At 32.5% G+C, this 18,726-nt stretch overlaps 1 protein-coding gene across 2 annotated transcripts in view; it reads right to left on the reverse strand.

The window, feature by feature from the left end:
* The window catches only part of Smp_158560.1 (serine/threonine kinase), a gene marked incomplete at its 5' end in the record, with an annotated part of 74,083 nt that overhangs the window by 21,692 nt on the left and 33,665 nt on the right, over positions 1-18,726 (reverse strand). For both annotated transcript variants that reach the window (XM_018794845.1, XM_018794846.1), the window contains 12 exons: positions 1,308-1,813; positions 1,933-2,052; positions 2,691-3,020; positions 4,178-4,261; positions 5,508-5,570; positions 5,681-5,756; positions 8,539-8,679; positions 10,903-11,157; positions 12,595-12,675; positions 13,456-13,499; positions 14,252-14,570; positions 17,880-17,909. In XM_018794845.1, coding sequence (XP_018649216.1) covers positions 1,308-1,813; positions 1,933-2,052; positions 2,691-3,020; positions 4,178-4,261; positions 5,508-5,570; positions 5,681-5,756; positions 8,539-8,679; positions 10,903-11,157; positions 12,595-12,675; positions 13,456-13,499; positions 14,252-14,570; positions 17,880-17,909 — 2,049 coding nt within the window. The remainder of the gene's footprint in view (positions 1-1,307; positions 1,814-1,932; positions 2,053-2,690; positions 3,021-4,177; positions 4,262-5,507; positions 5,571-5,680; positions 5,757-8,538; positions 8,680-10,902; positions 11,158-12,594; positions 12,676-13,455; positions 13,500-14,251; positions 14,571-17,879; positions 17,910-18,726) is intronic.

Genomic DNA, 18,726 nt, shown 5'->3' on the forward strand with positions numbered 1-18,726 from the left:
GCTCGTCTATTGCACATAGCTGAAGCTATCGCAATTCATATCCACAAACCGAACCTTTGTATCCAAAAGAAGTTTGTACAACCACTCTCGCTACCTTGGCCATCGGTATAGCGGAGTTTGTAGCATAATTTCGGTAAACAATTATCTTATTCCTTCCAATTTTTGTATTTTACTTATTCTCTTCATTCGTCTCTTGATTCTTACTTTATTGATTACCATTCACAGCCACATTCGGCTAAATATTGTACAAAGGTTATTATCTATTTTATGGGTCGATATGGTCTGTTGGGTTGGTATATAAACTCAGTATGTTTGAAATACAATGATTCATACCACTGAGGCAGTTATTGGTGTTTTGGACTTAACTGGCTGGGCTAGGCAGATCGCAGGACCGGTTAGCACTCTAGTCTGCTCGTACGGGTTTCGTGTCACTGTTCCAATAGACAATTTGCTGCTCCCTAATTGGTGGTCTCTCATCAAGTCACACATCAACTAGGCATCCACTCGGCGACAAGATATAACAGTAATGTTATTAAACACTCCGGGTCTAAACACGGCAATATATTTAAAACATTTACAAGTGACCTATGTCAGATAGTTCTTAAACTCAGATGTGGATAAATGTTCTCATCGTTTAAGCATTCACCATTAACAACTACGTTAAAGTTCCAAACACCTCGTAACTTCGCTGACGCATTATTACTAGGCGACAAGAATGCACTGCACACGCATCAACTCTACACCGACACATTGAGCACGTATGGACAGATGTGATGTGGGAATGTGCGGGTTTCACAGTGTGCACGGTGTTGTCACAGTGAGGAATGCTGGCAGAGCAGTGGTGTGGTTACAAAGGCCGCCTTCTAGAAGTGTGATTTGAACCCACGCAGGGACACCCCAGGGGATCTTAAGTTAACAGCCTTAACCACTCGGCCACCCTAGGTGCATCACTACTAGATAGTATTGTTACCTTCTACATATATGTGAGCCAGGTTAGTGAATTATAATGTTCATGGAGTGAGGTGTACGCAATAAAATCAACTAATAATAATCCATATTGCTGTAAACAACGTCATTAAACGTATTTTAATAAAATAATGTTTTCTGAAGTTAAGCACTTTACTACATTTCAGTGTTTTTTTTTTAACACAGTGATACAACTGGTTCAAGCACCATTATCGGTCTGATTAGAAAAAGGGAAACTTCAGTATATTAATTCATACTTAAATGTTTGCAAAATTAAGTGAAGCAGAAAATGTTATTAATAGTAGCAAATAATTACTTGTTTTACAAAAAAACACACTTACACGCATGCGCCCTGTAACACCAAAGATACTAAACTGAGGCATTTGTAATCGCCTACTTCGTAATGCCGACACTTGCTGTTTCGACATTTCTTTGCTATCGGATGTCTGAGGTAAGTGGATCAACCGTAACAGTTGCTGTTGTTGTTGACTAGAAACTAAATCGTTTGGAGAAACGTATGGTGGGGAAGGTGTAGCAACACTGCCGGTAGAAGAATCTATGATACTACCAATTGCTGATTTACGAGACGATGAGTTTGAAACAGACGCTGATGATAGGTGTGCAAGACATAAATGTGCATCCATACTTAAAGGTTGAACACGACAGGAGCTAAGTGTCGATACCCAGCAACTAGTGACAGCATTAAAAACAACTAGTCCAGCCTCTGTAAATACATATAAATACGGATAGGAAAAGCTAACAGCAGTACCGGAAATAAGTTTAGCAGGCCACATAAGATTATCTGGTCGTGTTTTTTTACGATTGCTATTCATATAGACTCCACAATCTACATAACAAAGCAAAAAAGGGAAAGAAAATAATTCAGTTGTTTAAAAATGTCTGAGCAATATGTAAATGACAGAAGATATGGAATGCATCAAGAGACGGTGAATACTTTGCGCTTACTTTCAAATGCCAACAAAAACTCATCATTTCCCAATTGAACAGCACAATGAGCTTCTGACGGTGAGTGTTGGAAGAATGCCAGACTGGAGTCAAGGTCAATTAGGTCTCCACGTAATAAAACTTTTAAAAATAGGAAATTTGGAAAACAAATGATATTATGAATCACAAACTGAAAATATTATGAATCTAAAAGTCATTCTATCAAAAATTAGATAACATTTGTACAAATTCAAACGACGAAAATGAAATCAGCTTGCATGGTAATCTTATCTTTATGTAGGTAAGAAGACACAATAAACAAACCAATTCATTCACCAGGTACATGGGTATGAGCTACACTTTAATTGTGAGGATTAGTGATATTATCCGATGACCTATGTCGGAGAAGGTAGGACGGGGTTCGAAGCTGTGACTTGGTGATTTGAAAGTGTAGTATTTTAATAACTAAGCCACCACTTTACACGAAGACATAAATTTTGATTTGACTGATACCTGAGAAAAATGTAATACATTTTGAATTGCCGAACGCAAAGTAAAAATCACATATACATTCTTGTACTTGACTCTGAGTCAAACTAGTAACGTTAGGGTAAGATAAACTACATAAGTTTCCTAATATACCAGAGTGGAAACAGGATATAAACGGTTGAAAGCATACAATCCCTGGTCATTATTTTACAACGACACAGCATTGAATACCACTAGAATGTGTTGCAGTCATTAGTAATCTGACAATACATCGCGTCAGTTTTTCCTACCTTGCGCGGGTCCATCAGTCCATATGCTAAACATAGCAAAATAATTTGATGATCCAACACATATCCAATCACCATCTCGAACGAAATTGATAGATTGAACAATATACGGACATGAAATTTCTTTTAAACGTTTATGTCTTCCTTGTACGCGTGCGATTTCAAAAATAAACAATGAACGATTACTGGCCACACAAATCAAACAAACTGTATTGTTTCGACTCATTGAACAAGTGAATCGAGTACATAATTTTGGTTCAGTAATTTTGATTGGTTTTAAATTCATTCCTTCAAATGATCCAACCAGTATTAATTTTAGGAATCGTTGTTTACCTAAATTAAGAAATCCAAAATTCAAATCGTTAAAACAATTCATTGATTACTCTGTTAAAGTATACGTTAGAGCAAACTATATATGGAAACATATACAAAATTAGCATTAGTTTAATGTAATGCTTTGAATGACTTATGATAACGGCTAAAAAAACCAAAATATTGCACATTCATATTTCGTAAATGTATGTAAATTTAGTTCCAAATATTTTATCATATCGAGCAGAGAAATATGGTTGAGGTAATTAAACTTACATAAAATTGATCTAACTAGCTAATCCATTCCTATGATTGAAAACTTAATGGTTTCAATGATGGAAAACAGAAAAGATGGTATTTTACTTAATGAATAACACGACAGTGTATTTCTTTTTGACTAAAAAGACTAAACAAGGTATCAGAAAAGAACTATATAATTGCGAATTCGGTACTGGAATTTCTAGATAGCACAAATAAAATAACAAATCAGCTTAATCCAAAAAAATATTTTGCATAATACTGACAGCAAAAGAACATCAATGATAATTTAGTTTATCAGTACACTGACTAAAATATGATTAATCCCCTTGCACTAATGAAGGGAGAAATAATTATTCAAGTTGACAGTTCTTATAATTTACTAGGAATGTCACAAAAATATGTTCGGATAGTTGAAAAAGGTGAGTAGCACACAAAATTAACATTTTTACTAGTACAACAATGGGTACTGGTTAGCATTAGAAAAAACCCAAAGAACGCAGTTATTCAAGCGAGCGAAATTTATGAATTGGGGTTACAGGATGTAAAATATAGGCAACGGTGTAAAGAAAACCACTTATATATTGATTTGTATGATATCAAAAGTTTAGTTCAGTCTTAAGAGCAGTGCATTAAGTAGTGATAATCACTACCATCGTATAAACGAAATAATCAGTTATGAAACAGACAAAATCTTCGAGTTGCTTCACAAAATAAATTGTTAATCTACATCGTCTTTGTCAAAATTTTTGAACATACAACACATCTGCTTACTAGTAATGTGGTGTTTTTTAAAAAGAAAGAATAACGAATAAACAACTCCGACCAATTCAAATTAATTTCCATAAAGAAATATTTTCGTGATGAGATGAAAAGTGATCACTGAAAAAGTCTTTAAAAATCAACCAATATACACTAACCTTGTATAGCAACAGCTAGTTGAAGTTCTTCAGCTAATGCTTCAACTTGATAAACTGGTTTACGTGCACCTATGCGTGTATTTACTATATAAAAATAAAAGATAATCATTTGAATGAAATTAACAAGTTACACATCTAGAAGACAGTACAAAACTGAATATAGATTTATACAAGGTTTACTAAACTGAGTTTCACCCTGAAACAAGTAGCTTACATAAAATATTGAAGTAAATTATTCACTTGACAGTTTTTAACAGTCATAAAAGACAAGATTGGTAAACTAGAAAACACTATAACAAACTGATCTGGGACTAGTCTCTGATTAGGAGGGGTAAAAAATTTATAATCAGAATCAACATGTGATTAGCCGTGACTGATTTTTATGCGTTATCTATATTACTATCATTAAGACAGTAGTGAAGTTGCAAGTCATATCAACTCGTTAGAACTACTGCAGTTGTTCCGTCGGATAATGACGCCAACTTATTTATTTGAATACATAAATATTGGTACAAAGGGGCACTAAATACATATACGCTACACAAGTCACTTAATTTGTGTGTGGGTTATGATACTACTCCGTTGCCCAAACCGAAGCAGGTGGTTTTATTAGGGGGGTACACCTAGAGCCTTTGACCTAAAGGTCTGATCCACAAGGCAGTGGAGCATCGTGAGGAGATGCAGTCCGGGAGGGAGTAATCTAAAATTTTACAAAAGGGTGTTATTTAAAGAAAATAATGTGCGTAAATGATTATATAATGAGTAAAAGAGTCAACGCCATTGAGAAAGTAAGTAAAGATGGTATATGTGTGACAAAAAATGTTAAACCTGTCTCAAAGTTCAATTCAATGTAATATTTATCGGACAATAAAAAGTGGGGATTTATATGAAAGCTTATGATTAATAAGAACATTAAGAAATAAGTGAAATTGCGCCATTGTAATTGATTTTGATTCACTTCACTTAAAATCCACGGTCAGACATAACAATTATTTTGTGAAATTTAATTAAGAAGTCAGAGACTAGCAAAACAACTAACACTAACAATCAACAACTTTACCAAATGTCATTTTCTATTTTACTAGTCCATAGTCCAATATTTTTGATGTTACATACCTCTGTACATTAAAGTAAACTAAGAGTTAGGAATGAGAGACATATTTCAAAAATCACCTTGATCGGTGTAAGTTTACAGTTTCATTAATTGAATTACCATTTTTACCAGCATTTAACATTACTATCGCTAAGGTGGTGGTGCGACCCTAAAAATGAGAAAGTAATATGTTGCAATACTTAAGTGCTGTTTTTTTATTGAACAAAAACAACTTACTGTTTTGTCTGATATCAACAATATAGAGTCCTTCATCCGTCCCAGCCAAGAATCGGTATTCATCTACAGACATCCAGGAAAGTAAAAAGTAATAATAGAATTAAATTAGGGATATAAATACTCATATAATTTGATAAAAAGCTTTCTATGGAAAACGTGACATAAGAACTTACCTAAAACTGAAGCACAATTGATTTGTTTCAGTATCACAGAGACAGAAGAGACAGAAACATCACGCACTTGTAAACACTGAAAAAACAGATGGAGAGTAAACAACATGAAAATACATTAACAGCAGTATAAATTAAGCTAACTGCACAACTCTACTTTTGGCTGTAAATAAACAAGCACTCACAACAACAATAATATTATAGAATTAAAAGTGATGTTAAACAGAAAGATAAGAAACAAACTGAAAAGTACAAATTTGTTTTATGTCAAATATGAACTTATCAAATTACTATAAATAAAATTTTATAAGCATTCGCATTTTGATTACTTTATATAGATTAAGTAATATCAAGGAATATATATTACACAACGAATTCATTGATAAACTCAATGTCATTTAGTATGTACGGTTCAACGAAGGTCAGAAATAATTACCTGATAAATTTCTATGGACGAAATTCTTAAGTATATTGCCAAACATGTGACTCCAAGTAATGGCGAGCGAAATAAAGGGGATGAATGAAATCAGAGAATAAAATGTATGGAATAATAGTGTACAGAATTCTGAGAATATCAAAAAGTGATGAAAGGACTTTTACTACCTCTACCGGTTTTGACCATTGACAATGAACTCACTCTATAGCTACACAACAAACATGAAAACATACACGATAAAATACTGATTCACACACCTAATATTCTACTTGTTAACTATGTATCATCTTACTGCATGACAGAGCATATGACGATATGCACGTCAAAATACGGCATGTCCGGAGTAGTGAAGTATGGAAAAGTACAAGTTTAACTACAGAATGAAAAAAAGATAAAAGTATTACATCCCTCAAAAACCAAACGTTAGCTCATTTTGTACATGTTTGTGTGTTAGTCCAAACCATGAAGTAGACAATGATCAAATAAAGTAATCTTAGAATGCACAAAATATATACATCACACTATATATATATATATATCGCGTGCAAAAAGCAGCTTCGTAGAATATTCTGAGTACAACTGTTTCTAATAAATTCATATTTAGTTACAGTTGTATGGGATTTTAATCTCAGAATGAAATATGAATAAAAGAACAGAAAATAATTCAATAGTTACTTTAAGTTGGCAGAAAACATACAAACGAATTATGTCTAAAAAATATGATAATAAGAATAACGGCAACAACCAACATAATAAAATAGACGAGAAGCCAAATGAGTCATCAAAGAAAAATAGAGAACCATGATAAATGGTTGGATCTAATTGTGATACATTTTATACAAAAGTATTTCTTCATGAATCTCTCAACAATAATTTGTAGTGATTTACATATTCTGTGAAGAGAATTAGTTCGAAAAGTGATGTAAAAATAAATAATTAAAAAGTATCGAAATTAATTAAGTCTAATCGCTAAATTAAGGAGAATGTAGTTTATCAGTAAGATTTGTTGAGTGGTATGAACCAATATTTATTTAAAAGACTACACATTTTAGGTTGTAAGAACATATTCATGATCGAAATCTTAGACAGAAATTAATTATACACTCTCAATGTAAACTTTATAGTTGAATTAATAAATTTAGTAGAGTTTAGTAAACTATAACAGATTTGAGTATAAAATTTTGAATCAAATTTATGGGTGCATGTTATTGATACTACTTGGTCGTCTAAGAAGAAGTAAGTTAAGCAACACTTGAACTTCAGACATGATGACACGAGTTTGATCATTTTTACTAAAACGTGAGACATTAATGTCCTGAGTTCCATCCCTGTTAGCTGGATCGTTAATGTGCACTGTTGAGGAGCCCCATACAAGGACGGAACAGCTGTCCAGTGCTTCCTGGTTTTCAATGATTACCTAAATAGGATCAGTCAGTAATGGGGACTATGAAATTCGACAATCTCCGCAAATCCTTTGTAGTAATAATAGATGTTAAAATAGAGTGATAATTCTGAAAATTCTTTACTTACTGGAAAAATATAAGTTTATACTCAAAAGAAAGAATCAATAAAAAATATCTGGTAATTAGGTATCTATTTTCGGAAGTAACCAGTAATATATTCCTGATAATCGACAGAACTGAATTCATTCAGTCAACTATAATTAACGCAGAGACCAGCAAAAATGTGCATTAGCCTCAAATTGCCACATTATCATAACGAGATATAATTAATAAGATGAATCAGTGAAATAAATCGAAATAATGTAGCAGCAATGACAACAAGAAATACTAAACATTGGGAATATCGTTCAAAAAGACAGAATGAAAAAATATGTATGGAGGAATATTGGGCCTTAAGATCTAGAAAACGAACTTAGAAGGAACATAACATGGTTTAGTATAAAAATCTGATCAAGCCAAGTGACTGCTTAGATAAGCATTAAAAATCTAGCTTCTAACACTTGGCTACCGATGAAATTACAAGATTCTCATATTCTCAATAGTTGGAAGTCTAATGCTGCAACTAGTAAGCCACTGATGGTGGCAGAAAATGATACAAATTGGTCACATCACTGGGTAGTGTTGTGACAAGTATATTTATGAAAATTGCGGTTTATGAAATAGTAGAAAACGGTTGTAAGAATTTGAAATGATTATTTCACGCCCATTTTTCACTATTGCAATCGGAATCAAAGCAGTAGGGATGCATGAGACTAAATTTATAATGTTTATTTAACACAAGAAAGTTTGTCATAATCACAAACACATTGAATATAAGTTGAACAATAACCTTTTATAAGAAAAATAATGCTTCATAATCATCCCAGAAATTTTAACATCGTATCTATACACCGATAATAATCTATGAATCAAAACTACTTGAATACATAAATCATTTGTGAAGAAAAAAATTTACAACATACCTGCGATTCGTTATCAGTACTAATATGACGTTGTACTAATTTTAATACATCTTGAATTAGTTTAAACCAACATTCACAAAGAGCAGAGCTTTCAAATAAGAGAAATAATGGAGCGCTTGGGAGATAATCATCCACAACAACCTGATAAATAGAAAAACATTGTAAATTATAAGATAAATTAATTTATTAATCCCAGTAGGTTAATTTGTTGAAACAAATGAAACAACACAAGCACTCCGAGATCAATACACAGTAGTCGATCTGACGTACAAACTACATTACAATATAAGAAAAAAATTAGTCATAAAAAATCCAACAATCTAACTAAGAACATTTATGTCTGAACATTTCGAGCCACTAAAATTTGTAGAGACTGCTTCATTATCGTTGAAAGAAGATACATAAACATTTTCTGTTACAGTCAGCTAATGAATATTCGAATTGCAGAGCATAATTTAGTGCGCATATATATATATATATATATATATATATATATATATATGGTTGCCACTTTTCGGCTGTCCGCAGTATGTAGGGAAAATTTTTCTTGAGATATATACACTAAAAAAACCGGATTACTAGTGACGGCCTTGTTGACCTGAAGATGCGGAATATAATTTGAAATGAAGGAATAAATTGGTAAACCAAAAAGTACATTATATTACTGAAATGCAAGCAATCATTTAATTTACAATGAAGACAAGTATAGCATACATACAAAACTATTCATACATTAAGGCGTAAAAAAGCTACAAGAAGAAGATAGACAATTTTATCATCAATCAGAGCACATTAACAAATATCGACCACAATGGCGCAGGTGTATACACACTTTGTCTTCCCTTAAACTGTAAGATTAAAATTGCTTCATATCTTTCTTTCTTTCTGTACTATATCATTATATATAACCTTTCTTTTATATATTACCACCACTAAATTAACTAATTCTAAGAATTCGGTGTTCATCTTGTTGTGCTAATGAGGTTATGGCAACTTGGACCGATGCATATGTGTACCTGGTTCTACGTTGTAGCTGACTGACTAACTAATATGTTTCACTTATCCAATAAAACTCAGATGATATCGGAAGCGATTTATGTTTGCATAAATCTTACTCCCAAATTTATCAACGGGATTTATTGATCTTCCACATAATTCGACTAAGGAGAATGCTATATCGCGAAGAGAATAATGGTAAATGCTGGGATCTATTTACGGACTCATAGTATACATATATTTTTATTGTATAATTGTTAAGTAACTAAACTATATATAATCATATTGCCCCTAAATGCCCTGATACGGCCGAGGGTTTGGAGAGTCAGCTCTCTCTCTCTCTCTCTCGAAATGCTCTCACATGGCCACGTGCATACAACCACTGCCAAAGAAGTCCTACTCACTGCCTTCTCGCAACAAGGGTGTTGTTTACGAAATCGAGAGGACAAAAAACGAATGAACCTATTGTTGGTCAGCAACTACCACGGGAGTGCAATCCTCTAACGTTGCTTCACTGCTTTGTGTATCAGACATTCAGGTCGAAGACTCCAGGTGTGGCCCCCTAAGAAAACCATCTGCTTCAGTTTGAGTACTCGGGAAGTAATACAATCCTCACACAAATGGAATGATTTATGTGGCGCATATGTATCTGGCGCCCCCCTGTACCAATATTTATGTGTTCAAATAAATAAATAAAACATATTCCTCTTATTATAAGCTTTATTTTGACCTATAGACTATTATTATACGAAGGATCATTCTTAAGTTATGCCCAGTTTATTAATTAAAGTCTCCCACAATTACAGCCACTTTTGGCTAGATATTGTACAAATAATATTTTCTATTTTATGGTATGATGTGGTTTGTTTAACTTGTATATAAACGTAGTGTGTTTGAAATATATGATTCATATAATGCAGGTTGATATTTGCATTCTGAACTCAACAGGCAGGAAGAAGGATCGATAAGGATTCGAGACTGCCCGTGTGAGTTTGTGCGTTGTTGGTTCGGTCGATAAGTCACTGTTCTCTAATTGGCAGTATCATTACGTTATATATTAATTAATAGGGCACAAGGCCACAAGTTGTAATAGAGAATGCAACTAATAATTAAATAGAAGCTGATCTAAGAAGGTATGCAATAAAACCTGAAATGTCATCAACAGATTTATAAATGGCACTATACTAAATTAAAATTATGGTAGAAAAGGCAGAAAAATAAATCATACATAGGGATATTACATTGTCAGATGACTTGTTTAATAGCTATTTTACAAAAAGTATAATAACTGAAACTTAGTCCAATAAAACGCTTCGACTACATGAAAACATAGTTCTAAACGAAAAAGAGATAAGTATAAAAACATACCTTCAATATTTTTGGGATATCTTGTTGCTTTGCATGGATTACATCAGATGCGGTTACATAAGATACAGAAAATCCGGAACTACGTAAATCCACAATTCGACTTGGACTGTTTGATTGGAACATGGAATTTGTGGACGTATTTAATGAACTCAAAGAAACATTATGACTATTTGATAAATGGAAATTTTGAAAAGTTGGAGATAACGAATTGCCGCTTCCACCTAAAGCTGCAATATTCGACGACTCCGAAACAACCTTTATTTAAGTAAAAAAAAATAAACGAATAACACGATAAGTTGATGAGAAATTTTAGCTTGATAATGAATTTATTACTTAATACTATACTACAGTGAAGTATTCTTGGGTGAAAATAGGAAAAATAAGAAAGCTAACTTCTTAACACAAGACAGCAATCAGAACACTTGAAAGTTTTCGCATCTTTTTTTATTGTTAACTCCTGTGCTGACAGATGGAAATGACAAAAAAAGGGGACAAGAAAAAGAACGAGCAAGCATGAAAAAAGCCAGATTACAACAAAATGGGTATTGGTCAGATTCTTTGCTTTATTAGTTATTTTAAGCTTAGAGATAAGTTTGAACAGATGAAAGTGAATAATTTATCAACAGGTTGGCGGAAAAACAAATGTGATTTGAGCTACATGAATATATTGTAATAATTTATTTGCACGAAAAAATTAACAGTCAAACTACCATTTCAATAACAGTTAACTGTTTCAAGTTCACAAACACCGTAGTGCAATCCAACTGTATAATAAAACTAATTCATTTTATAAACATACTCAACTGGCATTCACACACAATTTTAATTGACAGAATCTAAGAACAAATAAAAGTGCAAGGCAGAATCAACTTCATGGTCATTTGATTGCACGACTTTTTCTCATAAAATCGTGTAATTGCATAAAATTATCTGATAAACAAAACATAAACTCTATACATTGGACTAATTTTGATAAATTATGTTATGACGAAAATTCTTAGAAAGTAACTGTTTAACGTTAAGGTGAAATAGTCATTTAAGTTAATTCATATATATTTAGTTGATCGAAAATAACAGATAAACATTAAAATTTAGATGTAGCTATTAAGCTATGCAATATTTTCACTCTGAACTTGTTGTTCAAAGATAATATCGACTCTGGGATGCAGGTAAATCCAGCTGACGAGTCCAGTATAAGAGGAAACGCGCGTCTTGGATTCCACTGCTAGCCACCATCTATCTGATTCCAATTAATTATCTGGGTTATGCTTTTTTCAATAAAGAATTTACAGGCATCGGCGTTCGCTGAAAAACTAAGCTAATAAAAATAATGCTATCAATAGAAATAAAGTAATTTGCAAATTATTGTAGACAACACTAAAGAAAATTTAGTACAAGTATAAGTCTAAAATTAATTACATCACAGAATGGTAAAAGTAAATATGAATATGAGGCAAAGTTATTCATTGGAAGAGCTAGAATTACTTGATTGAATGATGTGCCTATTATGTAGGGAATACGAATAGACCATATACTTATAACAGGAAATAAATTTCTCTCTAATAATCCATTTTGTTTTGCTTTTTGACAAATTTTCTGTGTAAACGATACTAAGGTAAACAGAGACTGAAACAAAAGATACGAACTACATCTTCAGTTTATTTATATAGACTCTCAAAAATAAATACTTACATCGTAAAAGAATAGGCGCTTATCTGATAAAAATACACGATATTTCATCCATCCACGTTTGATTCCACCTAGTTTGGGCATCTAGACATTTAGAAGTAACAACAAAACCGAGCATGTAGGCAGATAAAGCTTTCAAGAATAGTATGATTAGCAAATTCATGATAAATTATTAAATGAAACAGCAAAATTTCCAAAGTTTCAGGGAAAATCACTGATGTTAACACAAGTAGTATCTTCACAAAATATTGAGATGGAAAATAACATGAATGAAGGAAACTTTTGGAGATACGAAACTGAATTTCATCAACTGAGTAGAATATACCTTATAACTCATCCTATTTCATCTGGAAATGAAACTGATTATGAGAGTAGAAGCTGTAAAGCGGCTGTAATTTCAGTTTTATAAATTCGGCTTTAAGAAAACACACGTTAAATTTTAACAGTGAACTATTTGATGTTTCTATTAAGGACTCTGCTAGAACAATATGACTTTCAAAGTAAGCCTATTGATCCCCATAACAAATGAGATAAAGTGTATAGAACAGAAAAACCTTGATACTGAATTCCAGTTCAGCAAGTAGAAGCTCACAAACTAACTGGGCAAGACATATTATAAGGCTGAGAGGTTACATGCTTGCGTTAAGTAATTTGGTTTACAGAGTGGAATCAACCATTCGGCGACATGTTATATCAAACTGTACCTAAAACTATACTCGTAGTTAATATCAACCTCAAAAATATTAACCTGAATCGTCGTAATCAACACAACTGATTTAAGCTAAGTGAAAGACTAAGCAGCTTATGGAATGATACAAAAACACAGAAACTATGCAGAAATTATCGAATATTTGCAAAATTTACCTTTACATCACTTTCAAAATCAGCACCAAAGCCGGGTGAACCATCTAAAATAAACCAAAAAACAATAATCAGACGAATAAATCCCAATCAATTATAAAATTGAAAAGTTCAATTTTATGATCTATGAAAAGTGAATTTGAGATAACTGGGGACTGAAAATCAGTAATATTTAATTTCAAAAGATATTCGATACAACTGATTGTAGATTTTAGGAGTTAAGACCTGAAATCTGTAAGTGGCACAATTGTGTTCATCCTTCATGTTTCTTCGAATCCTGAGCTTTCGTATAATTCCAAACTTCATATTAGGCTAAGTTACTGATTCTTGTCGATCTACATTATCCATTACTATAGAAAATTAACGAGGATTTTACTCATTTCACAGTCAACATTATGAACTAACCTTAATTCAAATATTGAAGGCCAGGCAAAACTGGACAATTGATTCATCCTAGCAAGGGATTCCCCTGAGGTACCTATCACTGACACTGTCACCACGAATCGAACCAAAGACCGGTCTCATATGAAAACCCCTTAATTCTAGACCAATGAGCTGGCAGCTTCACAAAATCATTTATTTGGTTTCGGGATTCATTCGTAAAAATGAGTGATAACACATGTCTGACTACATAAAATTTAACCAGGTAAGTATAAACGGATGTAAACAAATTTCCCCACATTATTAGGTACAAGTGAAAAAGGAAACTTTCCAATTCTATTAAATAAATAAGAATGAAAGCTTAAATACTGAACCACAGGAAAAGTTTTAATAATTATATTTTAAAATTCAGACTAACCAATACAATTCGAATTAGGCGCAGTACAAACAATATGTACAGACATGCGACACCGATGATGACACTTTAATTGACAATCTTGACACTGAACGCCTTGCCACTTCTGACCTAGTATCAAACTGCCACAAACGTGACATTTTGTTGGTTGCAAAAACGTAACAAAAGTAAATTTGTGTGTTAAAGTAGATGTTTGAGACGTTCCAGAAGCATCCAAAGTAGTCCATGAGTTTTGTCCTGGTGTCGATGTATATGGGCTACTAATATCAAGTGAAGGGAGAGAACGTCTGTTATCCATTGCGTTCTTTTCCGAAGTTGCCTTCTAAAAAAATAAGATAACTATCAGCCAAAGATTACTTATAAAAAAATTTCAATAACAATATACAAATAATCTGGAAAGCGAATGCTTTCACGGTGAGTTCTATTCAGAACAATCTTGTGGCTAGTTATGGGCTACGTACCTAGAACACAACTTAAATTGTATTCCTGTTAAACTAATCGAAGTTCATAGATATGAAAAAGGTAGATTATTTTACACTTCAACAAGTTGTAAAGACGAAAAATAATTTACTCATCATCGATCCAAATAAATTTACAGTTTTGTAAGTTTAAACATGTGTTACACAATATGATGCATAAATGTAGAGTACAGGTTTTCTCCAACGGATAATCATTTCCCGGAACCCACTTATGAAAGAAATAGTGTCTGGTCCTTCTGTGGTGCAGGTTACTTACATAAGTAGTATATGGTGATGGTCAGGCATAGAATGTATTTCAGTAGAAGAACGATAAGGAAAGAACCGGAACGGAACGCAATCATTATGAAAATGCATGAACAATGAAATCAGAGAGAATAAACTGGTATTGGCAGAAGGAACAATCAAGGTTATAACAATTGATTGATCGTTTGCAAGTTAACTGTTTACTGTATGGTTATCAGATTTTGGTGAGATAGTCTGTAATTTGCGCTTAAATACATTTGATTGTCCCCACCCGTGTTCTTGTCCACTATACTTCTAATTCATTTAGAAGAGTAACAAATAAACAAAGAAACTTACTAGAAAAACCAACCAGCCTCTCAGGATTTATGTCCTCAGAGCAAAAATCTGAAATATCTTTGATGAATAAATAAAAACCCTAAGTGCTTATATCAACTGAGCTAAGATTCAACCGTATTCCATTCAATGAATGTCATAAATAATGTGAGAATATTACTTTTTTAAATTGAAAACATGACAAAAAAGTGTAAATTAGAATAGGAAATAAAAACCGACCTTAAAATAGCATTAGAAATCGATATGTAACACCAGTAAGACGATCAGAAACAGACATTTGTTAAGACAAAACAAAAAATTACAAAATAAAATATGTATGAAGTCAGAATAACTAACAACTAAAGCCCCCAAATGCTCTGGTACGGCCAAGAGTGGGGAGAGTCCGCTCTCCCTCTCGAAATGCTCTCACATGGACACGTGCATACAACCACTGCCAAAGAAGTCCTACTCACTGCCTTCTCGCAACAGGGGTGTTATTTACGAAATTGAGAGGAAAAAAATCGAATGTCCGGCGCTTTAACCGGGTTGGTGAACACGGGAAGTCCACCTAGGGGAAATGGGAAACCCCGATTCCAAACCAATGGTGCACATGGGCTCCAGTATCCTGAAGGAACAAATGCCGTATGAACCAATCGCTGGTCATTGGCTATCATGGGACTGAATCTCCTTACGATGCTCCACTGCCTTGTGGATCAGATTTTTAGGTCAAAGGCGGGTGTGGTCCCCTAAGAAAACCACCTGCTTTAGTTTGGGCACCTGGGCAGTATCACAGCCCTCACACAAATCAAATGAGATTTGTGAGGCGCATATTTATCTGGTGCTTTTTGTACCAATATTTATGTGTTTAAATAAAATAAATAAATAATAACTAAAGACATTGTAAATGAACCTTAGTTGGGGTATGAAAGTAGAGAAAGAGGATGTAAAAAAAAGAATTCTATACGATATAAGTCAAAATGGCCCATTTCACAACAAAATTTAACAAATATATTAATTAGAGTATTTCTTAACCAACAAAATCATATTTAATTGTGGTGGATACACGATTATTGTATGTCAACCGGAAAATAAAGTAACTATGGCAGTATTGAATAAATGACAAATAAAATAGAGGAAAGAAATCTAAAGCAAAATAAACGAGAAATATTATTTTCAGTTAATTAAGGGAGTAATGATTATCGGTGGACAAAAAAAGACGAAATATTTGCCTTTTAAGCTGCAAATATCTTGTATGTGAGAGAAAAAGTGAGGGTGAAGTATGATTTTCACATATACATCAGTGTTACTAGGTTTAATTGTTTTTTATCTACATTCGATTAAAGAAGGAAGTAGTGATGGTTAAAAGTAGCATGTGTACGATGTCTGGTGTAAGTGACCAATAGATGTAGAGTAGGATGAAATGCTAACTCAGTAAAACATAATAAAATGAAGCTATTGAATTTGTTTACTAAATAAACGATTGGAAATGACTTTTTCAGTTGTCTGTAACAAAAACATAAACATCAGCTGAATATTTCTAGGTTGCTAACAAAACAAGTATGAGACTTGAGAAATAATTGAATATAATTGTAAAGTACAAGTGAAGGCTTTTATTCACTGGAATCTAATAAGTCTAAACAAATTACCTTGGATTTTGAAGGAAAGATAAATTAAAGCGTTGATAAGCCTTCCTTCCTATTTATACACGACTATTTTTCTTATGAATATACTCAACAAATTACATTAAAAGTAGTTGAATACTCAAAGGTTAGAACAATACAGTTTGGAAGTGATGAAGCCTTTCTCGATGATAAGCTTAAATATTATAAAGAGGTTAAGCAAGCTAATCGTTTTAGGATTCGATTAATTTGAAAGAAACTGTAATTTTTCGAGAGTTAACAGGTAGTAACCTAAACAGGAGTATATAATTACTGAGTTTCATTTGACTGAATAACTGAAATAACCTATTACTAATTTATTGTTAAACTGGATTGTTTCAAGTCGTAATAATAATCCGGACAATGCCATTGAAACGAAAATGTGACCAGCTTGCAAAAATAAGAAATATTTTTTAAAGCGAAATGGTTATCAATATTTTACTACAAACCAAAGCAAATAGATGGAAATTACAATGTTTACTTTACTTTATTTCTATGAACGTTTAGAAAACTATCTAAAACGTTAATTCTTACCATATATACTTAAAATAGAATGATTAGTTATATGCTTTGGAATCGCTAATCAGATAGATTTTGTCTCATATACTTGTATATTAATATTTTGTAATAAGGATGTAGTCATATAGTAGTTTGTTCAGCTACTCCGATTATCGGACAGTTGTTGACAGCGATAGTAAACAGTAAAAGAAAACATAAAATCTGATACAAAATACCAAGTTAGTTGACTTAGAATTGTGAACAGTAATAGCTTGACAATAGCAGATCACTTGGTAACGTCAACTGATTAGCAAATCAAACATTATTACAAAAATAAGGGAATATACACATAAAAAAATAATAATATTGATTAAGAGCATGAAAACACGACAAATAGAAGTATGCTATGAATTCTCATATTCGAAAATAGTAATAACTAACCGGCATAAAATTGGCTGCATCGTTGACGGACTAGTAGTAAGAAAAAAATGAGAAAACGAAAGAAATATTTAGCACGGATATTGATATCGTCAAAACAACAAGAATGTTTACAAATGAAATACCATATACATGGTAATTCTGTAAGTAGGTAGTACGGATAAAACAAAATGCAGTTTCATCGGGATACATAACAAAATTTAAAAAATAAGAATTCAAGACTAAGATGGGTTAAAACTAGTAAAATGATGTTTAGATGAGATAAGAGAGTAAAATTTATATGTCCTTGACCTAATTCCAAGAATAGTGAGCAGTGTTAACAGAATTGTTTAGGCATGTGAATGTGTGTAATCTATTACCTGTCAACGTGAAATTCAAACAAAACATTGTGATTTTATATTCTTCAGCAAAATGAAGATGACAGTATTAATTGCTTGGTAAAATTACTTTTGCGTTAAGCCCATTAAGTAACAGCTACTAAAGAGAAAATATTCAAATGATTCTTTTTATTTTTTTATATCCCAATAAGTAGAAAAACTGTACTTTTTGTTATTTTTGTTAGTTTGCGGTAGGAGATAAAATGTAGAGTTATATGTATTCACATATGATAAAGAAGTCTTCAATATCATTAACGTTTTTAGCTTAAAACATACTAAACATAATTATTGTATAGGTATCATTATCAAGTTTTGATTTGATAATTTCGAAAAAACTGAGCATTGGGTAGATTGTTATAAATTAATTTATTTGTAATATCCCAATCAGTAGAAAAATCAAATTTTCTGACGTTTCGTGACTCAGTGTAAACCACTTCTTCAGAGAAAACAATAACCAAATCAAAATTGATCCC

The sequence above is a fragment of the Schistosoma mansoni genome, chromosome 1 (assembly GCF_000237925.1).
Source record: "Schistosoma mansoni strain Puerto Rico chromosome 1, complete genome".
In the NCBI taxonomy this organism is placed as follows: Eukaryota; Metazoa; Platyhelminthes; class Trematoda; order Strigeidida; family Schistosomatidae; genus Schistosoma; species Schistosoma mansoni.